The 25747-nt window shown below is 43.9% G+C and overlaps 2 protein-coding genes and 1 long non-coding RNA gene across 3 annotated transcripts in view; 2 read left to right on the top strand and 1 right to left on the bottom strand.

Moving 5' to 3' along the window:
• fanci (FA complementation group I) overlaps positions 1-2555 on the bottom strand; it is a 29186-nt gene extending 26631 nt beyond the window's left edge. Inside the window, exon 1 of the mRNA XM_014125052.2 lies at positions 2415-2555. The gene's annotated coding sequence lies outside the window, so the exon portion shown is untranslated. The remainder of the gene's footprint in view (positions 1-2414) is intronic.
• LOC106561278 (uncharacterized) lies at positions 150-1691 on the top strand. The gene is made up of 2 exons (XR_001318756.2): positions 150-286; positions 719-1691. It is a non-coding gene; the product is annotated as an uncharacterized lncRNA (long non-coding RNA).
• LOC106561277 (F-box only protein 31) overlaps positions 2435-25747 on the top strand; it is a 31744-nt gene continuing 8431 nt past the window's right edge. The window contains exons 1-6 of the mRNA XM_014125054.2: positions 2435-2855; positions 4341-4412; positions 7588-7664; positions 7863-8030; positions 9215-9289; positions 9653-9762. Of these exons, the coding sequence (XP_013980529.1) occupies positions 2435-2855; positions 4341-4412; positions 7588-7664; positions 7863-8030; positions 9215-9289; positions 9653-9762 (923 nt within the window). The remainder of the gene's footprint in view (positions 2856-4340; positions 4413-7587; positions 7665-7862; positions 8031-9214; positions 9290-9652; positions 9763-25747) is intronic.

A 25747-nucleotide genomic window follows, 5' to 3' on the forward strand; every position in this document is an offset into this window, starting at 1 on the left:
TGTGTATGGAACGCCCACCATGTGCTGCCTACAAATGTCTATTTCTTTACAATAAAAAAAGAAAGAAAAGCAGACGAGTTAGCTACTAACTAATTAAATTTAGCAACCCGAATTTCCAACGATTAGCTAGTTAGCTATATGAACTAATGAAATACGCATATTTCCACGTTGTATACCAGGTGTTAGCTGGATAATTTATCTGACAGTGTCAAGGTAACGTTTTAACAGACGGACGAGATATGGGAAAACATTCACTTAAACTGTGGAATGTCTTGTTTGCTAGCAGGTAACATCAGTGCATTAGGCTACATCACGTTAGTACAGTTGGCTAACAACTTAGCTAGCTACAGTACTTAAAGTAACAGTAGCAAGCTGTGTGTTTTGACAGGTTGTCTAAATAGTTTGTCACATCATCATCAAAATAGTCTCAGACCCAATATTTCCATACTTGTGTGATTTCATAGTAGGCCTATGTTTTGTCACACCCAGCTATCTAACGTTGGATACTTTGAAATTACTTAAACATTACTGTGGCTAGCTAGCAAGACCTTTATATTGAATAAACATGCACTTCTGTGTGTGTTGTCTAATGTGCTGAGCAAGCTAAGATGTTAGGTAAAGGTTAGATGCCATTCATTTAATGTTCCATCTATACATCCAATCAGCTCACTGTTTTAAATTGTACATCTTATACTCATCCTCCCTCCTATTTCCATAGCAGACATGGTGGCCCATCTTCAAAAAGTTACCAGATGGGAGCCTTGTCCTGAAAGACAACAGCTACTACAAATGCACCATTGAGAGCATCCAGTCTGGCTGCATCACCACCTGTAAAGGCAGCTGCACTGTCCCCTGGAAGATCACCAAGGACTTCAGCCATTGCCTGTTCTCGCCGCTTCCGTCTGGCAGACTATAACGGAGCATCCACCACCAGGCCATGAGACAGTGGAAAAGCCTGGCTATCCACCTGCACCTTAAGAGACTATTTCTACTGACTCTCTGTAGCAGTATTGCTTCCATCCCTCTCCTTGCCCCAACCTGGGCTTGAGTCAGGGACCCTCTGAACAGATCGACAACTTGTCACCCACAAAGCATCGTTATCTATCACTCCACAAAAGCTGTGGCTCCACACCCTGTGCCCAGCTGGGCCTCTGTTCATGATCTCCACACCTGTGCCTGACTGGGCCTGTCTTTGACCTCCACACCTATGCTCGGTTGTCCCTCAGTCACCCCATCCTCTGCTCTACTCCAGTTGCTCTCCATTTTCAGTAAATTATATATAATTGTAATTATTTGATTTAAATTGTTTGTCCCTCTGTGGTGTTTATTTAACTGTATATACAGCATAATTTTTCATTGATGTATTACTCAACAGTATGCCCCCCTTCCTCTTAATTCACTCTGAGCAAAAAAGCCCTTTGCTGAATTCTCTAATTACATTTTGATCAATTAATGTCCGTTTTTGAATGCTCCATTGTATAAACTATTTAAGTGTCCTGCTTGTGTGCTATGTGCACTGATTTCAAACAATTATTGTATATTTGTCATTCTCATGTCTTCCTCCAATTCTGTCTTCAATTGATTTACAATCAAAACAACTTATCTAACATTAGGTTTTTAGATGTGAACTTGATATTAAATGTATAGATTAAGCCATTTATCTTATTTGAGATAAACAAGATTTAACCCCTGTGGTGTTTTTTGTATGTTTTTATTTAACCTTTATTTAGCAAGTCAGTTAAGAACAAATTCTTATTTACAATGACGGCCTACCCCGGCCAAACCCAGACGACGCTGGGCCACATTTAGGCAACACTTCTATAAATTCGAATCCTGAAGAGGGTGAACGGTTTGACAAAAGAGACCGGTTTTCACAATAAAAAGTTATGGATGATGACAGATTTACGGGGTAAGAGGAACGAGGACTGTCGGAAGAAACCCGATGCTATTCTACTCTCAAGATTTTCACACTAAAGGAAAATAAAGCATAAAACAACAATTCAAGGTTAAATACGTCAGCCGTGTCGGGATTCCATACATGTTGATCCTTCGTAGCAAATGCCCCTCGAATTCGCTAAACTTCTTAATTCCTGGTGGCATGACCTCGACTAATGTTATATCCAATTGATAACGCGTTTGACTCCTGACTAGCACGTTTTTTCCCCCCGCATCTAGGTAAATTGTATTTAAACAGATATTACTACATTCCATCACGCATTTATAAAGCGTGTAAATGCATAGATATGCATACAGTATATCCACGTTTATCTGGTTGAAACCTTATTGACAATTCAATTGAAAGTCCCTACGTAGCTACGTCGACTTTGCGTCATAGGTTTCCGCCCAGGCACGCAAGGACGGGGGAGATAATCGAAACTGCAGCTAGTACAGTTGTTGTGGTGATGTAATGTTACCCTTTTGGTGACTTCTACGGATGGCTGTGTGTGCCAGGCTCTGCGGAGTGGGTCAGTCGCGGAGGTGCAGGCGGCGACAGCGGCATAATCAACAGGACCAGGGAAGTGACTCCGACATGGACGATGAGGAAGGGGTGCGGATTGTGGGCAAGACACAAGCCGTCACTGGCGGCCCCGAAAACCCCTCGGCCGCGGCAGGGCCGAGTGTGGCCCATGAAGCCACTGCTGAATGTGGTCGTGCAAATGTCAGACTTTCGTATGGGCAAAGTGCAAGCACCGGACCACCGAACCCGCAGTCCCTGTTGGATCTGCCCCCAGAGCTTTTGGTGGGAATATTCTCCTCGCTGCCGGGCACAGAGCTTCCAAACCTTGCGCTCGTCTGCAAGACATTCAGGCAAATCCTCAACACGGAAACCATCTGGAGAAGGCGATGCACGGAGGGTAAATAATGCGGTGATCGCTCATCATTGCAGATATTCTTCTATCATGTCCTATGCAAAATGTGGCGTTTTATCAAACGGGAATTGACAGTAGCCTATATGATTTGGGACGTAGGTTAGTCTATACGTTGGGCCAGGGAAGGGTCCGGGTATTGCGTTTTTGTTTTTGCAGTTACTATTTATGTATTGTGCTTTGGTCCCGAGAGATTCAATCTAAGATTTTTCTGAAAGCTTTCTTATCGACCAGTCTACGGGCACCGAGAAGGAACTTTTGATTGCTGTTATGCAATGCACCGTTCCAACCTTTGCTTTGAACACACCATTATGAAAGACTACATTGCCTCAACTATCCTTGTCTTCTACAACCCCATCTTAATATCATAACCCATAGACATACATTACTGTAAAAGGGTTCATGCAGCTATACCTCCTGTCAACTCTTCAAATCGGAGCCCGGAGGTCCAGAGTACTGCTGGTTTTGACTTAACTTATAATTATTGCGCCCACCTGGTGTCCCAGGTCCAAATCAGTCCTTGATTAGAGGGGAAGAATGAATCGGCAGAGGAATTGGCTTCAAGGTCTAGATTTGAATTTGCCTGGTATATACCATGTATGTTTTGGATTTAGATTTCTTACTACATTCGTAGTATCCAATCCATTATTGGGTCAGTATTGCTTTTGAAATGTGGGATGTGCATATCTCATACAAGACTGGGGGGCTTGATCTGAATGTGTTTTAGCCCAGTGGTTCCCAAACTGTGGGTCGGCAGGGTGGCTGCGGGGTCCCCCCACATTGTTTTCACTGCATACCTTAGAGAGCTGTTTTATAACTTGTCAGAAATCTCCAGATCAACTAGCCCATGTCAGCTAAAAATGTTTTATTTAGGTTTTTTAGCCCATATATATTGTTGTCAATTTTAATCACTCAAATATCACATGAATACACATTGTTCCACAATGCTGGAAGGGGGGCCCCCCCAGTTAAAAAGTTTGGGAACCCCTGCTTCAGCCAACGCCTGACTTTTTATTGTCATGCCATCATGTATTGCACAGTTGCCTGGTCACTAGATCTGTATGCACAATTAGCTTTGACCAGGGTACTGTCACAACCTACTTTGTCCTTCAGTGTCACATGTCTGTTTTATAGAGAATGATACAGGCCTCCAGTGGCCAAAAGTCCATATTGGCATGGGCAGAGCTGTTGAGGGCTTCCACTATTTCAATGGAGGCAACTAGGTGGGACATCCAACTTCATTGGCTGATCCCTCCTGGTGACCCTGTTGGAGTCAAGTCCAACTGTGTCATCAGGAGGGATTAGCCAATTGTGAAGAAGTAAATTGACTACTTCAAAATGGAGTAGTCAATTTATATAATGGCACAGATACAAAGATGAGTCATCTATCTATCTCTATGGTCTGTCTCTCTCTCTCTCTCTCTCTCTCTCTCTCTCTCTCTCGCTCTCTCTCTCTCTCGCTCTCTCCCACAGAGTTTGGCATGAGGGAAGACCTGCGCAAGATAGAAGTGGTGGGTGTGTCCAGTCGGGAGCTCTATGCCAAATGTGAGTCTCTCTGTAAATCCCAACCCACTCCCTCGCCCCTACCAACTCGCTCGGAGGGTCCTTCATTGAACCATGTTGCTGACAAAACTCAGAGCGTGACTTCCAGAGAGTGGCGAGGGGATCAATAAACCCATAAACTTCGGGACACACTCCTGACTTGAATGATGGTCCACTTTTAAATAATAAATCGAGTATGATATTCAAATGAACTAACCCCCCTGTTGTTTTACAAGATTTAGACCTCAGTAACAGTTAAACATTTAATTTGGGAGGTATTTAACAGTGGAGGCTGCTGAGGGGAGGACGACTCATAATAATGTCCGGAATGGAGTGAATGGAATGGTATCAAACACAGTTTCCATGTTTTTCCACCCAAGATGGAAAAATAAATTATATTATTTGGACCTTAAGTTTTTCCTGACCAGACCCTGTGACCTGACCTGGAAGAACTCTGGGCAATAGTTACAGACTACAATAGGCATCTTTTTCCACACTGACTAATTAAACAGACAGGACACTAGACGGAAGGATGTACAGAACTATGGATATATACTGAATTTAAATATAAACATGTAAAGTGTTGGTCCCATGTTTCATGAGCTGAAATAAAAGATCCCAGAAATGTTCCATATGAACAAAAAGCTTATTTCTTTCAGATTTTGTGCACAAATTTGTTTACATCCCTTTTAGTGAGCATTTCTCCTTTGCCAAGATAATCCATCCATTGCCACAGATGTCTCAAGTTTTGAGAGAGAGTGCAATTGCCATGCTGCCTTCAGGAATCTCCACCAAAGCTGTTGCCAGAGAACTGAATGTTCATTTCTCTACTGTAAGCTGTCTCCAGCGTCATTTTAGCGAATTTGGCAGTACGTCCAACCAGCCTCACAACCGCAGACCACGTGTAACCACGCCAAACCCAGGACCTCAACATCTGGCTTCTTCACCTGCGGGATCCTCTGAGACCAGAACAACTGATGAAACTGAGGAGTATTTCTGTAATAAAGCCCTTTTGTGGGGAAGAACAAATTCTGATTGGCTGGGCTTATGCCCTCACAGGTCAACTCAAGGCTGCGCGCCTGCCCAGACATGTGAAATCCATAGATTAGGGCCTAATTTATTTATTTCAATTGACTGATTTCCTTATATGAACTGTAACTCAGTAAAATCTTTGAAATTGTTTCATGTTGCATTTATATATTTGTTCAGTATGTGTATATATCCATACTAGTCCAAAGTTTGGACACACCTACTCATTCCAGGGTTTTTATTTATTTTTACTATTTTCTACAATGTAGAATAATAGTGAAGACATCAAAACTATGAAATAACACATGGAATCATGTAGTAACCAAAAAATATATTTGGTGAAAGACCAAGTCCATATTATGGCAAGAACAACTCAAATAAGCAAAGAGAAACGACAGTCCATCATTATTTTAAGACATGAAGGTCTGTCAATCCGGAACATTTCAAAAACCATCAAGCGCTATGATGAAACTGGCTCTCATGAGGACCGCCACAGGAAAGGAAGACCCAGAGTTACCTCTGCTGCAGAGGATAAGTTCATTCGAGTTACCAGCCTCAGAAATTGCAGCCCAAATAAATGCTTCACAGAGATCAAGTAACACACATCTCAACATCAACTTTTCAGAGGGGACTGGGTGAATCATGCCTTTTATGGTCAAATTGCTACAAAGAAACCACTACTAAAGGACACCAATAATAAGAAGAGACTTGCTTGGGCCAAGAAACACGAGCAATGGACATTAGACCGGTGGAGTCCAAATTTTAGGTTTTTGGTTCCAACCACCGTGTCTTTGTGAGACGCAGAGTAGGTGAACGGATGATCTCCACATGTGTGGTTCCCACCGTGAAACATGGAGGAAGAGGTGTGATGGTGTGGGAGTGCTTTGCTGATGACACTGTCTGTAAGTTATTTAAAATTCAAGGCACACTTAACCAGCACAGCGATATGCCATCCCATCTGGTTTGCGCTTAGTGGGACTATCATTTGTTTTTCAACAGGACAATGACCCAACACACCTCCAGGCTGTGTAAGGGCTATTTGACCAAGAAGGAGAGTGATGGAGTGCTGTATCAGATCACCTGGCCTCCACAATCACCCAACCTCAACCCAATTGAGATGGTTTGGGATGAGTTGGATCGCAGAGTGAATGAAAAGCAGCCAACAAGTGCTCAGCATATGTGGGAACTCCTTCAAGACTGTTGGAAAAGCATTCCAGATGAAGCTGGTTGAGAGAATGCCAAGAGTGTGCAAAGCTGTCATCAAGGCAAAGGGTGGCTACTTTGAAGAATCTCAAATATAAAATATATTTTGATCTGTTTAACACTTTTTTTCTTGGTTACTACATGATTCCATACGTGTTATTTAATCGTTTTGATGTCTTCACTATTATTCTACAATGTATAAAATAGTAAAAAAAAAAAAATGGAATGAGTAGCAAACTTTTGACTGGTATTTGCATATTCACCAATCTCCAAGAGCATATTGATTAGTCTGCCCACTGTTGTGGTGTAACTGTCCAGGTGTGAACCTTCAGGTTAAGTCTGGCCTCTTTATGAAGCTCCTACCGGACTATGAGCACATGAACTACAAGCACTGTATATACTGCTGCACAGGCCTGACCTGACTGTATCGACACGCGTGTGCTAGTGTGTGACTGACTCCCATACGGACTTGTTTTATGTTGTTGCAGCCGGTTGTGACTTATACCATTTGTTTACTGACTGTGTGATGTGGTTTTGAAGTGAATGCACTTTGCTCCTTACCTTAACTGGGACATCTGACTACTAGAACTGGTACTGAAAAAAATCACCGTATGTGTGATGTGTGCATTTAGCATGCTAGTCAACATGGTTAGTCTTTGGTGACAGCTCCCTGTTTAATATGTCTACATCATGCAATCTTTTGGAACAATGGAAACCATGCCCTTGATATAGCTTCATGTGTCACCCGTCTTCTCATGTGAGTACAATAACAATGTGTCCCCTCTGCCATATCTGCTGTCCATGAGTTAAGGTCAGACCTCGACTATGGTGGGTTGAGTTGTCATCAGTTTCTCAGTCCAAATTCTGTTATCTATTGCTGTGATACCCTGTGATTGAACTGTTCACCACTTAGTGTTTAACCCTTTGTTGCACTGTTGTGTTGCAGTGCTGCACCCATACAGACACATCCTGGGTCTTTGGCAGCCTGACATAGGGCCATACGGAGGGCTGCTCAACGTGGTGGTATGTAATCAGTACACACACACTATTGTGTTCCTTCTTTGTCACGTTAAAAACAAAAAGTGTATTTTAAATTGTTCAGCCCACCTGGTTGTAAAAATGAGTCTTTTTCCATCACAACATTTTATTTGTGTTAGGTGGTGATCACTCTTTCCTTTTTTTCTCTCCCTTTACTTCTGTACTACACCCATCCCTCTCCAGGTTGACGGGCTCTTCATCCTTGGCTGGATGTATCTGCCCCCCCACGACCCTCGGGTCGAGGATCCCATGAGGCGGCGGCCACTCTTCCGCATCCACATGTTGGAGAGCAACAAGGCAGCAGTGGAGTGTATGTACGGACACAAGGGCCCTCACAAGGGGGACGTCCAAGTGAGTCCATTTTCTTCTTTTGTGCTTTGAATGGGCGTGAAACCAACGTTGGTGATTTATTGTACAGCCACCTGCAGTTCTTTTTAGAGGGGGCATTCTGCAGTTGGCAGAAATCTGAGGGATAGGCCTGGAGAAATGTAACCACTCTTAAATTCATGAGCTATTGATGCAAGGACAATATCCACAATATCAAAATTATGGTGTTAACCATATTTTGAGTCTATATGGTGTTTATGTTTACAAACATTTGAGTTAAACAAGCTGATATTTTGGGTTCTGATGGGGTTTGACAGTTGAACTAAGCTTACGAGACATTTCTAAGTTCTATTTTAATCAATTAGTATATACTGTATCATTAATTTATAAGTCAAAAAATGGATGTAGCAACTGTGGATTGCCCCTTTAATGTTTGCTCAGGAGTATAATTTGACTGATCTGCTGACCTGGATGGCATTCTTTGAACCAGCAAGTCCCACCCAGTCGACTACTTTAAAATGTTGCATGTCTTTTGTCACAAGTTTTTGTTGCTATAGCTTTTCTAACTTTGTAGTGCCCATAAGAGGGACTGTTAGGTGAGACAGACAACACCTCCATACCTTCAGGCTCTGATCAGGCCCTACACCCAAACAAGGGCACTGCGTTCATCCACCACTGGCCTGCTGGCCCCCCTACCTCTGAGGAAGCACAGTTCCCGCTCAGCCCAGTCAAAACTGTTCGCTGCTCTGGCACCCCAATGGTGGAACAAGCTCCCTCACGACGCCAGGACAGCGGAGTCAATCACCACCTTCCGGAGACACCTGAAACCCCACCTCTTTAAGGAATACCTAGGATAGGATAAAGTAATCCTTCTAACCCCCCCCCCCTTAAAAGATTTAGATGCACTATTGTAAAATGGTTGTTCCACTGGATATCATAAGGTGAATGCACCATTTTGTAAGTCGCTCTGGATAAGAGCGTCTGCTAAATGACTTAAATGTAATGTAACACAAGGGATGACGTGGTGGAAACTGATTCATCGATAATAAGGGAAATAATGATGCGCTTATTGTGCTTAAATAGTCATAATCATCACTGATGTTATCCTTTTGTAATGTGTAAGCCGGTGCACTCACTGTGTGGTGAAGTAGTCCCCTGTCTTCCATGGCTTTGATGATAAAAACTGGGATGTCTTATCTTATTTTCAGACTGGGAAGAAGGACGAGTTCTCGACCAAGTGCAACCAGACAGACCATCACCGCATGCCAGGGGGGAGGCAGGAGGTGAGGAGGAGAGAACGATCTCTTGTAACTTCACAACAGTTTGTATATTGTTCTCACATGGCTGAGGCAACTCTGATTGATTGATAAATTCATTAATTAATTAGACAACTACAATCACATATTTGTATAGCACTTTTCCCAAAAACATTTAACCTCAAAGCTATCATACTGAAAGTGTTTCAATTGTCTAAGATTTGTGTTGAAATAAGTCATTCAGCAGATGGTAAATAATGCTCAAGCAGGCAAGAGTGACTGCTTTGCATTGTAACAGGATAGATACTGTGGTGACAGTTGATTTCAATAGGGGATTGGGGCGAATCGGTAAGTGGGCATGACCGTGGGTTTTTGATGTTCTGTTGGCAGGAGTTTCGGACGTGGCTTGAGGAGGAGTGGGGCAGGACACTGGAGGACATCTTCCATGAGCACATGCAGGAGCTCATACTCATGAAGTTCATCTACACAAGCCAATACGAGTAGGTTTTCCTTATGACATAGTCCAGGGGTTCCCAAAATTGGGTCAGGGGTGTGTGCAGGTACTGCAGGGGGTCCGTGGCCAGATCTCGTTCTCTCTCGCGCGTGTGTGCGCGCTACCGTTCAAAAGTTTGGCGTCACTTAGAAATGTCCTTGTTTTTGAATGAAGCAACAACAAAAAAGTCCACTAAAATCATATCAAATTGATCAGAAATACAGTGTAGACATTGTTAATGTTGTAAATTACTATTGTAGCTGGAAAAGGCTGATTTTTAATGGAATATCTACATAGGCGTACAGATGCCCATTATCAGCAACCATCACTCTTGTGTTCCGATGGTACGTTGTGTTAGCTAATCCAAGTTTATCATTTTAAAAGGCTAATTGATCATTAGAAAACCCTTTTGCAATTATGTTAGCACAGCTGAAAACTGTTGTTCTGATTAAAGAATAAATAAAACTGGCCTTCTTTAGACTAGTTGAGTATCTGGAGCATCAGCATTTGTGGGTTCGATTACAGGCTCAAAATGGCCAGAAACAAATAACTTTCTTCTGAAACTCATCAGTCTATTCTTGTTCTGAGAAATGAAGGCTATTCCATGCGAGAAATTTCCAAGAAACTGAAGATCTCGTACAACGCTGTGTACTACTCCCTTCACAGAACAGCGCAAACTGGCTCTAACCAGAGTAGAAAGAGGAGTGGGAGGCCCCGGTGCACAACTGAGCAAGAGAACAAGTATATTAGAGTGTCTAGTTTGAGAAACAGACGCCTCACAAGTCGCCGCAAAATACCTGTCTCAATGTCAACAGTGAAGAGGCGACTCCGGGATGCTGACCTTCTAGGTGGAGTTCCTCTGTCCAGTGTCTGTGTTCTTTTGCCCATCTTAATCTTTTCTTTTTATTGGCCAGTCTGAGAGATGGCTTTTTCTTTGCAACTCTGCCTAGAAGGCCAGCATCAAAAAATATCCAGTACGGATTTAACCGTACAGCTGTTTTAGTAATTGCATTAAAAAAAAATCTAACTTTTTCCAAAGAATTGCTGTTTTTACCACTCCTCCAACAAGTCAGACAACCTTTAGCGTATTAAATCTTCCTCTACTTCTTTGCTATTCAAATCTGGAATCAGAACAGAATTATTTTACAGCTGTTTGTAGGAGTTTATTGACGAAAATAAGCTAGCTAATGTCAACTAACAGCTTTCTCATGTCTCATCATTGAGCAGCCTAAACGGTGCCATTGCTATGCATACTAACAAAAACTTAAAGGGTATGGCATCTTGTTCGACTTCTTTACTATTTAAATCTGGAATCAGAAAATAATTATATTATTACTAATCAAGAGGTACAGCTGTTTTAGTAATCGCATCACCTAATTTAGCTGACTTCCCACTGTTGAATTAACTGCCATGGAACTTTTCAGAACCGTCAAATTATAACGATGTTCAGACTTATTATGCCACACAGCTTACTCCAACCCACTAAACTAGCCTACCACTGCATGTAGTTATCTTTTATCTTTAGGACTGGTCTGTAGGCTAAAATTCTGTGCTCGCTGCCTACTAGAACCAAGAAATCTTGTAACATTTCTTGACTATAACCCGGAAGTAGGATTGGAGACGACGTTCTTTTGATTTCAAACATTCTTTGTGCACAACACATTCACAACTCCCATTTGACTGAAAATGTCAATTTATTCATATTCCATATCCTATCTTTGCATTCATCTCTTCATCCATTAGGTGTTTCATCCTTTGTCCTTACTTTATCTCTGCCTTTATTTATACTGTATATCCTAGTTATTGATCTATCCATCCAGTCATAACTTTCTTTTAACAGCTTTATCATTCGATTAAGAAATAAATGTATGGTTGAAGAGAGGTTACTATTAGAGGTCTTCTTGGATCCTGAAATTGAGATCTGAACTAAATTGGATCTGTGAAATTCCCATCCGACACTGACAGGACCCGGTCATTTCTTTTAAAATCATTACCCGATTCAGAGCCGAGGTGGACCACATCAGACCCAAAATATGTCCTAGATGAGAGGGAATCGGATCCAAATTGGGTTGGGTCTGTATTGGACCCAAATGGATCTGAAATATTAAAAATGAAGCTTTATTGATGTGCAAGCCAGCAGAATTGTTTTGAATTGTCTGGTAGGCAGTGAACGTTTACGTTTCACATGCATTTTCTGTTGTAGACCTATCTAAAATAATTTACTTGTGGTCTACACTAGGAGATGGATCAGGGGTAAGGCCCTGCTATAAACTAGTGTACTGTCCAGGAGGTGTACTTTTACATCAAGCTGCCCCACGCTACAGAAACAGGAGATAGGGCCATGCCCTATGAGCCACTACTTACACTACAGCTTAGTATTTTATTAGCTTCCCCAATTATACCCTCTTCCTGGGGTCCAAACAGGAAACAAACCACAACAAATAAAATACTTAATATACACAACACTACTACATAATACAATACATATAAATAAAAATGTCTCTCTTCACAGTCTCCATCGTGCCATGAAGTGCTCTTTTATCTGGTTTTTGAATCTGGTTTTATTGCTAGCTTGAGTTACCTGGGATGGCAGAGAGTTCCATGTTGTCATGGCTCTATTTAATGCTGTGTGTTTCCCAGCCTCTATTCTGGACCTGTCATAAATTACATCCCTAATTTAAAATGTCGACACAAGAAGAAGGGAAGGGGTGTGTTGAAGACTCACTATAGGCGCATCTCTCTCCAGAATGTGTCTTCCGCTAATTCGTGCGCATCATTGTGTGAATTTTTTGCCCTTCATTTGTTAATGTATTTTTTTATATAGGATATTTTGCTTCAGCACGCGTAGAAGTACCTATCCTGTGCGCAAATGTAGGCCTATAAAAGTTCCTATATGTGGATGACTGAGCATAGTATTTCTGAGCTGCGGAACTTCTCAAAGTATTTTTTTCATCACCTCACACTGAAAGTCAGAGTGTTTTACATCCATTGCGAATGACAATAGTTCCTCACTGTATTTGAAAAATCACCCCAACCCTCTCCCCACTGGGCAAAAACTGTTTGAATCAACCCCAAAAAATCTACAGGGCATTTGCAAAGTATTCAGACCCCTTGACTTTTTCCACATTTTGTTACGTTACAGCCTTATTCTAAAATGTATACAAATATTTTTTTCCCTCATCAATCTACACACAATACCCCATAATGACAAAGTGAAAACAGGTTTTTAGAAATGTTTGCTACTTTATTAAGAATAAAAAACAGATTCCTTATTTACATAAGTATTCAGACCCTTTGCTATGAGACTTGAAATTGAGCTCGGGTGCATCCAGTTTCCATTGATCATCCTTGAGTTGTTTCTACAACTTGATTGGAGTCCAGCTTTGGTAAATTCAACTGATTGGACATGATTTGGAATGGCACACACCTGTGTGTGTATATAAAGTCCCACAGTTGAGTGTATGTCAGAGCAAAAACCAAGTCATGAGGTCGAAGGAATTGTCCATAGAGATCCGAGATAGGATTGTGTCGAGGCACTGGGGAAGGGAAGTGTAGCAAAACATTTCTGCAACATTGAAGGTCCCCAAGAACACAGTGACCTCCATCATTCTTAAATGGAAGAAGTTTGTAACCACCAAGACTTCCTAGAGCTGGCCTCCCGGCCAAACTGAGTAATCAGTGGAGAAGAGCCTTGGTCAGGGAGGTGACCAAGAACCCGATGGTCACTCTGACAGAGCTCTAGATTTCCTCTGTGGAGATGGGAGAACCTTCCAGAAGGACATCCATCTCTGCAGCACTCCACCAATCAGGCCTTTATGGTAGAGTAGCCGGACGGATGCCACTCATCAATAAAAGGCACATGACAGCCCGCTTGTAATTTGCCAGAAGGCACCTAAAGACTCTCAGACCCATGAGAAACAAGATTATCTGGTCAGTTGAAACCAAGATTGAACTATTTGGCCTGAATGCCAAGCGTCATGTCTGGAGGAAACCTGGCACCATCCTTATGGGGAAGCATGGTGGTGGCAGCATCATGCTGTGGGGATGTTTTTCAGCAGCAGGGACTGGGAGACTAGTCAGGATGGAAGGAAAGAGTGCTCAGAGCCTCAGACTGAGGCGAAGGTTCAGCTTCCAAAAGGACAGTGACCCTAAGAACACAGCCAAGAAAACAAAAGAGTGACTTCGGGACAAGTCTCTGAATGTCCTTGAGTGGCCCAGCCAGAGCCGGACTTGAACCCAATCAAACATCTCTGGGGAGACACCTGAAAATAGCTGTGCAGCGACGCTCCCCATCCAATCTGACAACGCTTGAGAGGATCTGCAGAGAAGAATGGGAGAAACTCCCCAAATACAGGTGTGCCGAGCTTGTAACGTAATACCCAAGAAGACTCGACGCTGTAATCGCTGCCAAAGGTGCTTCAACAAAGTAAAGGGTCTGAATACTTACAGTACCAGCCAAAACTTTGGACACACCTACTCATTCAAGGGTTTTTCTTTATTTTTACAATTTTCTACAGTGTAGAATAAGTGAAGACATCAAAACTATGAAATAACACATAGGGAATCATGTAGTAACCAAAAAAGTGTTAAACAAATCAAAATATATTTTATATTTGAGATTCTTCATAGACTTTGCCTTTGACAGCTTTGCACACTCTTGCACACTCTTGGCATTCTCTTAACCAGCTTCACCTGGAATGCTTTTCCAACAGTCTTGAAAGAGTTCCCACATATGCTGAGCACTTGTTGGCTGCTTTTCCTTCACTCTGCGGTCCAACTCATCCCAAACCATCTCAATTGGGTTGAGATCGGGTGATTGTGGAGGCCAAGTCATCTGACGCAGCACTCCATCACTCGCCTTCTTGGTCAAATATCCCGTACACAGCCTGGGGGTCATTGTCCTGTTGAAAAACAAATGATAGTCATACTAAGCGTAAACCAGATGGGATGGCGTATCGCTGCAGAATGCTGTGGTAGCCATGCTGGTTAAGTGTGCCTTGAATTTTAAATATATCACTGACAGTGTCACCAGTAAAGCACCATCACACCACCACCTCTTATCTTCTGCAGCAGAGGTAACTCTGGGTCTTCCTTTCCTGTTGCGGTCCTCATGAGCCAGTTTCATCGTAGCGTTTGCTGGTTTTTGCGACTGCACTTGAAGAAACTTTCAAAGGTCTTAACATTTTTCAGATTGACTGACCTTGATTGACTGTTGTTTGTCTTTGCTAATTTCAAATCAAATTTTATTTTTCCCATGCGCCGAATACAACCTTACAGTAAAATGCTAACTTACAAGCCCTTAACCAACAATGCAGTTAAGAAAAATAAGTGTTAAGTAAAAAAATAACAAATGAAAGTAACAGATAATTAGAGAGCAGCAGTAAAATAATAATAGCGATGCTATATTCAGGGGGTACCGATACAGAGTCAATGTGCGGGGGCACCGGTTAGTCGAGGTAATTGAGGTAATATCTGAGCTGTTCTTGCCATAATGTGGACTTGGTCTTTTACCAAATAGTGCTATCTTCTGTATACCACCCCTACTTTGTCACAGCACAACTGATTGGCTCAAACGCATTAAGAAGGAAAGAAATTCCACAAATTAACTTCTAACAAGGCACACCTGTTAATTTTACATTTAAGTCATTTAGCAGACGCTCTTATCCAGAGCGACTTACAAATTGGTGCATTCACCTTATGATATCCAGTGGAACAACCACTTTACAATAGTCATCTAAATCTTTTAGGGGGGGGGGGGGGGGGGGGTTAGAAGAATTACTTTATCCTATCCTAGGTATTCCTTAAAGCGGTGGTTTCAGGTGTCTCCGGAAGGTGGTGATTGACTCCGCTGTCCTGGCGTCGTGAGGAGCTTGTTCCACCATAGGGGTGCCAGAGCAGCGAACAGTTTTGACTGGGCTGAGCGGGAACTGTGCTTCCTCAGAGGTAGGGGGGCCAGCAGGCCAGAGGTGGATGAGCGCAATGCCCTCGTTTGAGTGTAGGGACTGACCAGAGCCTGAAGGTACGGAGGTGCCGTTCCCCTCACGGCTCCGTAGGCAAGCACCATGGCCTTGTAGCGGATGCGTGCTTCAACTGGAAGCCAGTGGAGAGAGCGGAGGAGCGGGGTGACGTGAGAGAACTTGGGAAGGTTGAACACCAGACGGGCTGCGGCGTTCTGGATGAGTTGTAGGGGTTTAATGGCACAGGCAGGGAGCCCAGCCAACAGCGAGTTGCAGTAATCCAGGCGGGAGATGACAAGTGCCTGGATTAGGACCCGCGCCGCTTCCTGTGTGAGGCAGGGTCGTACTCTGCGAATGTTGTAGAGCATGAACCTACAGGATCGGGTCACCGCCTTGATGTTAGTGGAGAACGACAGGGTGTTGTCCAGGGTCACGCCAAGGTTCATAGCACTCTGGGAGGAGGACACAATGGAGTTGTCAACCGTGATGGCGAGATCATGGAACGGGCAGTCCTTCCCCGGGAGGAAAAGCAGCTCCGTCTTGCCGAGGTTCAGCTTGAGGTGGTGATCCGTCATCCACACTGATATGTCTGCCAGACATGCAGAGATGCGATTCGCCACCTGGTTATCAGAAGGGGGAAAGGAGAAGATTAATTGTGTGTCGTCTGCATAGCAATGATAGGAGAGACCATGTGAGGATATGATTTGATCAAGAAGGTCATTCTGAGAGAGATAGCAAGAGAGCTGGCCAAGGACGGCACGCTCAAGAGTTTTGGAGAGAAAAGAAAGAAGGGAAACTGGTCTGTAGTTGTTGACATCGGAGGGATCGAGTGTAGATTTTTGAGAAGGGGTGCAACTCTCGCTCTCTTGAGGACGGAAGGGACGTAGCCAGCGGTCAAGGATGAGTTGATGAACGAGGTGAGATAAGGGAGAAGGTCTCCGGAAATGGTCTGGAGGGGAGAGGAGGGGATAGGGTCAAGCGGGCAGGTTGTTGGGTGGCCGGCCGTCACAAGTCACAAGATTTCATCTGGAGAGAGAGGGGAGAAAGAGGTCAAAGCATAGGGTAGGGCAATGTGAGCAGGACCAGTGGTAGAAAGTGGACCAGCGGTGTCGTTTGACTTAACAAACGAGGAGCGGATGTCATCAACCTTCTTTTCAAAATGGTTGACGAAGTCATCCGCAGAGAGGGAGGGGGGAGAGGATTCAGGAGGGAGGAGAAGGTGGCAAAGAGCTTCCTAGGGTTAGAGGCAGATGCTTGGAATTTAGAGTGGTAGAAAGTGGCTTTAGCAGCAGAAACAGAAGAGGAAAATGTAGAGAGGAGTGAGTGAAAGGATGCCAGGTCCGCAGGGAGGCGAGTTTTCCTCCATTTCCGCTCGGCTACCCGGAGCCCTGTTCTGTGAGCTCGCAATGAGTCGTCAAGCCACGGAGCAGGAGGGGAGGACCGAGCCGGCCTGGAGGATAGGGGACATAGAGAGTCAAAGGATGCAGAAAGGGAGGAGAGGAGGGTTGAGGAGGCAGAATCAGGAGATAGGTTGGAGAAGGTTTGAGCAGAGGGAAGAGATGATAGGATGGAAGAGGAGAGAGTAGCGGGAGAGAGAGAGCGAAGGTTGCGACGGCGCAATACCATCCGAGTAGGGGCAGAGTGAGAAGTGTTGGAGGAGAGCGAGAGGGAAAAGGATACAAGGTAGTGGTCGGAGACTTGGAGGGGAGTTGCAATGAGATTAGTGGAAGAACAGCATCTAGTAAAGATGAGGTCAAGCGTATTGCCTGCCTTGTGAGTAGGGGGGGGAGGTGAGAGGGTGAGGTCAAAAGAGGAGAGGAGTGGAAAGAAGGAGGCAGAGAGGAACGAGTCAAAGGTAGACTTGGGGAGGTTAAAGTCACCCAGAACTGTGAGACGTGAGCCATCCTCAGGAAAGGAACTTGTCAAGCTCATTGATGAACTCTCCAAGGGAACCTGGAGGGCGATAAATGATAAGGATGTTAAGCTTGAATGGGCTGGTAACTGTGACAGCATGGAATTCAAAGGAGGAGATAGACAGATGGGTCAGGGGAGAAAGAGAGAATGTCCACTTGGGAGAGATGAGGATTCCAGTGCCACCACCCCGCTGGCCAGATGCTCTCGGGGTATGCGAGAACACGTGGTCAGACGAGGAGAGAGCAGTAGGAGTAGCAGTGTTATCTGTGGTAATCCATGTTTCCGTCAGCGCCAAGAAGTCGAGGGACTGGAGGGTAGCATAGGCTGAGATGAACTCTGCCTTTTTGGCCGCAGACCGGCAGTTCCAGAGGCTGCCGGAGAGCTGGAACTCCACGTGGGTCGTGCGCGCTGGGACCACAAGGTTAGAGTGGCAGCGGCCACGCGGTGTGAAGTGTTTGTATGGCCTGTGCAGAGGGGAGAGAACAGGGATAGACAGACACATAGTTGACAGGCTACAGAAGAGGCTACGCTAATGCAAAGGAGATTGGAATGACAAGTGGACTACACATCTCGAATGTTCAGAAAGTTAGGCTTACGTTGCAAAAATCTTATTGACTAAAATGACTAAAAATGATACAGTACTGCTGGCTGGTGAAGTAGGCTAGCTATCAGTGGCTGCGTTGTTGACTTTGTTTGAAAGTGTAGCTGGCTAGGTAACCTCGATATTTTCAGTACTACACCTTATCATGATAAAAGGCAACTATGTAGTTAGCTAACATAACACTAATCAAGACGTTCCTTTGTAATGTATTTAGTTTCTACAATGCTGCTCGTCGGTAAAAGTTGGCTAGGTTTGGAAAAAAGCGTCGCGGAGGACGAATATAGCTGGCTAGCTAACCTCGATAATTACTCTAAACTACACAATTATCAAACTATGACAAAGACAACTATGTAGCTAGCTAACACTACACTAATCAAATCGTTCCGTTGTAATGTATTAGTTTCTACAGTGCTGCTAGTCGGTAAAGGTTGGCTAGCTAGCAGTGGGTTTGATGTTGACTAGGTGTGTTTACTAAGTTTGGAGAACGGCGTCGCGGCGGACGAAAATAGCTGGCTAGCTAACCTCGATAATTACTCTAAAACTACACAATTATCTTAGATACAAAGACAGCAAAGACAACTATGTAGCTAGCTAACACTACACTAATCAAATCGTTCCGTTGTAATGTATTAGTTTCTACAGTGCTGCTAGTCTACAGTGCTGCTTAATTGAAATGCATTCCAGGTGACTACCTCAAAGCTGGTTGAGAGAATGCCAAGAGTGTGCCAAACTGTCATCAAGGCAAAGCATGGCTACTTTAAAGAATTTCAAATCTAAAATATATTTAGATTTTTTTAACACGCATGGTAACCAAAAAAAGTGATATTTCATAGTTTTCAGTGCGAGAGGCATCAGTGCTAGACGCGTCACTACAGACCCTGGTTCGATCCGGGGCTATATATCAACCGGTCGAGATCGGGAGTCTCTTAGGGCAGCGCACAATTGTCCCAACATCGTCCGGGTTATGGGAGGGTTTGGCCTTGGTAGGCCGTCATTGTAAAATAAGAATTTGTTCTTAACTGACATGCCTAGTTAAATAGAGTTCGGCGAGTCTGTTGTGCGGCACATATGAGGAGATGAAGTTACACTTGAATGCAATTCAATACTAAATGTTTGCCATAACATATCTTATGTCTTTCTGCCAGAAGTCAAAGACCACTGGATGGGTTGTCTGTACAACTGCCTTTTTTCCCTGTGGTTCCTACTAGCGTTCTTCTCCCCTTTGCTCCATGTACATGTCGCTCTTTCTTCAGAAAAGCAGGCATCACAACTTTGTTCATTTGCACAATTCACTTTCGCTTGTAAATGTCCACAGTCCACATAACATTTTCCGACAAGATAGAACTACTGCAATCTACTGCAGAGAGAGCCTGCAAAGTTCTGTCATACTTTTCCAGGTCTGTGCCCAAACAATTCGAGCTTCTACTTCTAAAAATCCACCTTTCCAGAAACAAGTCTCTCACCGTTGCCGCTTGTTATATACCACCTTTTGCACCCAGCTGTGCCCTGGACACCATATGTGAATTGATTGCCCCCCATCTATCTTCAGAGCTTGTACTGTTAGGTGACCTAAACTGGGACATGCTTAACACTACAATCTAAGCTAGATGTCCTCAATCTCACACAAATAATCAATGAACCTACCAGGTACAACCCCAAATCTGTAAACACAGGCACCCTCATAGATATCATCCTGACAAACCTGCCCTCTAAATACACCTCTGCTGTCTTCAACCAGGATCTCAGCGATCACTGCCTCATTGCCTGCGTCCGTAATGGGTCTGCAGTCAAACGACCACCCCTTATCACTGTCAAACGCTCTCTAAAACACTTCAGCGAGCAGGCCTTTCTAATCGACCTGGCCCGGGTATCCTGGAAGGATATTGAAGTCATTCCATCAGTAGAGGATGCCTGGTTATTCTTTAAAAGTGCTTTTCTCACCATCTTAAATAAACATGCCCCATTAAAAGAATTTAGAACCAGGAACAGATATAGCCCTTGGTTCACTCCAGACCTCACTGCCCTTGACCAGCACAAAAAGATCCTGTGGCGTACTGCATTAGCATCGAATAGCCCCCTCGATATGCAACTTTTCAGGGAAGTTAGGAACCAATATACACAGGCAGTTAGGAAAGCTAAGGCTAGCTTTTTCAAACAGAAATTTGCATCCTGTAGCACAAACTCAAAAAAGTTCTGGGACACTGTAAAGTCCATGGAGAAAAAGAGCACCTCCTCCCAGCTGCCCACTGCACTGAGGCTAGGAAACACTGTCACCACCAATAAATCCACTATAATAGAGAATTTCAATAAGCATTTTTCTACGGCTGGCCATGCTTTCCACCTGGCTACCCCTACCCCGGTCAACAGCCCTGCACCCCCCACAGAAACTTGTCCAAGCCTCCCCCATTTTTCCTTCACCCAAATCCAGATAGCTGATGTTCTGGAAGAGTTGCAAAATCTGGACCCCTACAAATCAGCTGGGCTAGACAATCTGGACCCTCTTTCTAAAATGATCCGCAGCAATTGTTGCAACCCCTATTACTAGCCTGTTCAACCTCTCTTTCATATCGTCTGAGATCCCCAAAGATTGGAAAGCTGCCGCGGTTATACCCCTCTTTAAAGGGGGAGACACTTCAGACCCAAACTGTTAAATACCTATATCTCTCCTACCCTGGCTTTCAAAGGTCTTCGAAAGCCAAGTTAACAAACAGATCACCGACCATTTCGAATCCCACCGTACCTTCTCAGCTATGCAATCTGGTTTCAGAGCTGGTCATGGGTGCACCTCAGCCACGCTCAAGGTCCTAAACGATATCTTAACCGCCATCGATAAGAAACAATACTGTGCAGCCATATTCATTGACCTGGCCAAGGCTTTCGACTCAGTCAATCACCACATCCTCATCGGCAGACTCAATAGCCTTGGTTTCTCAAATGATTGCCTCGCCTGGTTCACCAACTACTTCTCTGATAGAGTTCAGTGTGTCAAATCGGAGGGCCTCTTGTCCGGACCTCTGGCAGTCTCTATGGGGGTGCCACAGGGTTCAATTCTTGGGCCGACTCTCTTCTCTGTATACATCAATGATGTCGCTCTTGCTACTAGTGAGTCTCTGATCCACCTCTACGCAGACGACACCATTCTGTATACATCTGGCCCTTCTTTGGACACTGTGTTAACAACCCTCCAGACGAGCTTCAATGCCATACAACTCTCCTTCCGTGGCCTCCAACTGCTCTTAAATACAAGTAAAACTAAATGCATGCTCTTCAACTGATCGCTGCCTACACCTGCCCACCCGTCCAGCATCACTACTCTGGACGGTTCTGACTTAGAATAGGTAGACAACTACAAATACCTAGGTGTCTGGTTAGACTGTAAACTCTCCTTCCAGAATCACATCAAACATCTCCAATCCAAAGTTAAATCTAGAATTGGCTTCCTATTTCGCAACAAAGCATCCTTCACTCATGCTGCCAAACATACCCTTGTAAAACTGACCATCCTACCGATCCTCGACTTCGGCCATGTCATTTACAAAATAGCCTCCAATACCCTACTCAATAAATTGGATGCAGTCTATCACAGTGCCATCCGTTTTGTCACCAAAGCCCCATATACTACCCACCACTGCGACCTGTACGCTCTCGTTGGCTGGCCCTCGCTTCACACTCGTCGCCAAACCCACTGGCTCCAGGTCATCTACAAGACCCTGCTAGGTAAAGTCCCCCCTTATCTCAGCCTGCTGGTCACCATAGCAGCACCCACCTGTAGCACGCGCTCCAGCAGGTATATCTCTCTGGTCACCCCCAAAGCCAATTCCTCCTTTGGCCGCCTCTCCTTCCAGTTCTCTGCTGCCAATGACTGGAACGAACTACAAAAATCTCTGAAACTGGAAACACTTATCTCCCTCACTAGCTTTAAGCACCAGCTGTCAGAGCAGCTCACACATTACTGCACCTGTACATAGACCATCTATAATTTAGCCCAAACAACTACCTCTTCCCTACTGTATTTATTTATTTATTTATTTATTTTGCTCCTTTGCACCCCATTATTTCTATGTCTACTTGCACTTTCTTCCACTGCAAATCTACCATTCCAGTGTTTTACTTGCAATATTGTATTTACTTTGCCACCATGGCCTTTTTTTGCCTTTACCTCCCTTATCTCACCTCATTTGCTCACATTGTATATAGACTTATTTTTCTACTGTATTATTGACCGTATGTTTGTTTTACTCCATGTGTAACTCTGTGTTGTTGTATGTATCGAACTGCTTTGCTTTATCTTGGCCAGGTCGCAATTGTAAATGAGAACTTGTTCTCAACTTGCCTACCTGGTTAAATAAAGGTAAATAAATAAATAAAAAATCTCCAATCCAAAATTAAATCTACAATCGGCTTCCTATTTCGCAACAAAGCATCCTTCACTCATGCTGCCAAACATACCCTCGTAAAACTGACTATCCTACCAATCCTTGACTTCGGCGATGTCATTTACAAAATAGCCTCCAACACTCGACTCAGCAAATTGGATGCAGTCTATCACAGTGCCATCCGTTTTGTCACCAAAGCCCCATATACTACCCACCACTGCGACCTGTATGCTGTCGTTGGCTGGCCATCGCTTCATATTCTTCACTGGTCACCATAGCAGCACCCACCCGTAGCACGCGTTCCAGCAGGTATATTTCACTGGTCACCCACAAAGCCAATTCTTCCTTTGGCCGCCTTTCCTTCCAGTTCTCTGCTGCCAATGACTGGAACAAATTGCAAAAATCTCTGAAACTGGAAACTCATATCTCCCTCACTAACTTTAAGCATCAGCAGTCAGAGCAGCTCACAGATCATTGCACCTGTACATAGCCCATCTGTAAATAGCCGATCCAACTACCTCATCCCCATATTGTTATTTATTCTTTTGCTCCTTTGCACCCCAGTATCTCTACTTGCACATTCATCTTCTGCACATCTATCACCCCAGTGTTTAATTGCTAATTACTTCGCCACTACAGCCTATTTATTGCCTTACCTCCCTGATCTTACCTCATTTGCACACACTGTATATAGATTTTTTATATTGTGTTATTGACTGTACGTTTGTTTATTCCATGTGTAACTCTGTTGTTGTTTTTGCCGCACTGCTTTGCTTTATCTTGGCCAGATCGCAGTTATAAATGAGAACTTGTTCTCAACTGGCCTACCTGGTTAAATAAAGGTGAAATAAATAAAACTCACAGAAAATAATATTCGGTAGCTACTAGCTATGCTTGTATAACTTTGGATTTGCTTGTCTTTGCAATTTATTTTTTAATTTTTGCTCGTTAGCATTTAGCTAGCAGCGTCTATGTGATTTCGCTATTAGTTGTGCAAATTCTGTTAGCAGTCTGCTAATAGAGGCCCAATGGGCTTTTCTTTCATTTTTAGCACCCCCTTGTGTGCCATGCCAGTAATACTGTAAATCCCAGAAAATAAGAGAAGGAAGGTACACTATATATACAAAGTATGTGGACACCCATTCAAATTAGTGGATTTGGCTATTTCAGTTACACCCATTACTGCAGGTGTATAAAATCTAGCATACAGTTATGCCATCTCCATAGACAAACATTTTCAGTAGAATGGCCTTAATGAAGAGCTCAGTGACTTTCAACGTGGGACCATAATAGGATGCCACCTTTCCAACAAGTCAGTCCGTCAAATTTCTGCCCTGCTAGAGCTGCCCCCGTCAACTGTAAGTACTATTATTGTGAAGTGGAAACATTTAGGAGCAACAACGGCTCAGCCATGAAGTGGTAGGCCACACAAGCTCACAGCACAGGACCGCCGAAGCACATAGCTTGTAAAAATCATCCGTTTTCGGTTGCAATACTCACTACCGAGTTCCAAACTGCCTCTCGAAGCAACGTCAGCACAATAACTGTTAGTCGGGAGCTTCATGAAATGGGTTTCCATGGCCAAACAGCCGCACACAAGCCTAAGATCACCATGTGCAATGCCAAGCGTCGGCTGGAGTGGTGAAAAGTTCACCGCCATTGGACTGTGGAGCAGTGGAAATGCGTTCTCTGGAGTGATGAATCGCGCTTCACCATCTGGCCGTCTGACGGACGAATTTGGGTTTGGCGGATGCCAGGAGAATTCTACCTGCACTAATGCATAATGCCAACTGTAAAGTTTGGTGGAGGAGGAATAATGGTCTGAGGCTGTTTGTCACGGTTCGGGCTAAGCCCCTTAGTTCCAGTGAAGGGAAATCTTAACGCTACAGCATACAATGACATTCTAGATGATTCTGTGATTCCTACTTTGTTTTCAACAGTTTGGGGAAGGCTCTTTCCTGTTTCAGCATGACAATGCCCCTGTGCACAAAGCGAGGTCCATACAGAAATGGTTTGTTGAGATCGGTGTGGAAGAACTTGACTGGCCTGCACAGAGCCCTGACCTCAACCCCATTGAACACCTTACGGGTGAATTGGATCGCCGACTGCGAGCCAGGCTTAATTGCCCAACATCAGTGCCCGACCTCACTAATGCTCTTGTCGCTGAATGGAAGCAAGTCCCCGCCGCAATGTTCCAACATCTAGTGAAAAGCCTTCCAGAAGAGTGGAGACTGTTATAGCAGCAAAGGGGGGGACCAACTCCATATTAATACCAATGATTTTGGAATGAGATATTTAACGAGCCCATGACTATGAAAATCTGGATACCGCCCAAGTCAAGTGATGTGGAAAACTGATTGTGTTTGCAAAAAGTAATCAATGTAAGGGCATTTAGACTCTTTTTTTTCACCAAACTTTTAACCTAATTCCATTGCCATGGTGACATTTGTTGTTGATTGACAACTCAACCGAATGTAAATCCAAACTAGACGTTGAACTGACGTCTGAGCCCAGTGGGTCCTTCTCGATAGGCCTAAGTAACCACCGTGCTTCAGTGTGAAATAGCAACATATTGCTGATCCCATATCTCCAGTGGGAATGTCATAAAATAGGCTATCTGAACATTTACAGTTATGTCTGTTCAGAGCTCATTGGCGCGGGAAACGGTGAGGGCCCAGTTGAAACAATGTTGCAAGTTTGCTATAGGGAAAGCTCCATCCAGACCAAGAGAGGTTGACAGGCAGAGGAGAGCATAATGCTTTTGACTGAACCAACCGCCATGCGTAGCAAATGTGATTTAAAGAGGATATTTAAGCCTATTTTCATCAGGATGTTGTCTTCAAATATAATTTCGGATCTGGTCAATATTTCACATATTTTCCGACAAATCCGAGGTCCGTGGCCGCCGAGCGTGATCCAACCCGGGATCCGAGGGTCAACTGCAGAATTTTGGATCCGAGCTGTTCATATAAAGTGGGGAGAACAAGTATTTGATACACTGCCGATTTTTCAGGTTTTCCTACTTACAAAGCATGTAGAGGTCTGTAATTTTTATCATAGGTACACTTCAACTGTGAGAGACGGAATCTAAAACAAAAATCCAGAAAATCACATTGTATGATTTTTTAAGTAATTAATTTGCAT

The sequence above is a fragment of the Salmo salar genome, chromosome ssa10, assembly GCF_905237065.1.
Source record: "Salmo salar chromosome ssa10, Ssal_v3.1, whole genome shotgun sequence".
In the NCBI taxonomy this organism is placed as follows: Eukaryota; Metazoa; Chordata; class Actinopteri; order Salmoniformes; family Salmonidae; genus Salmo; species Salmo salar.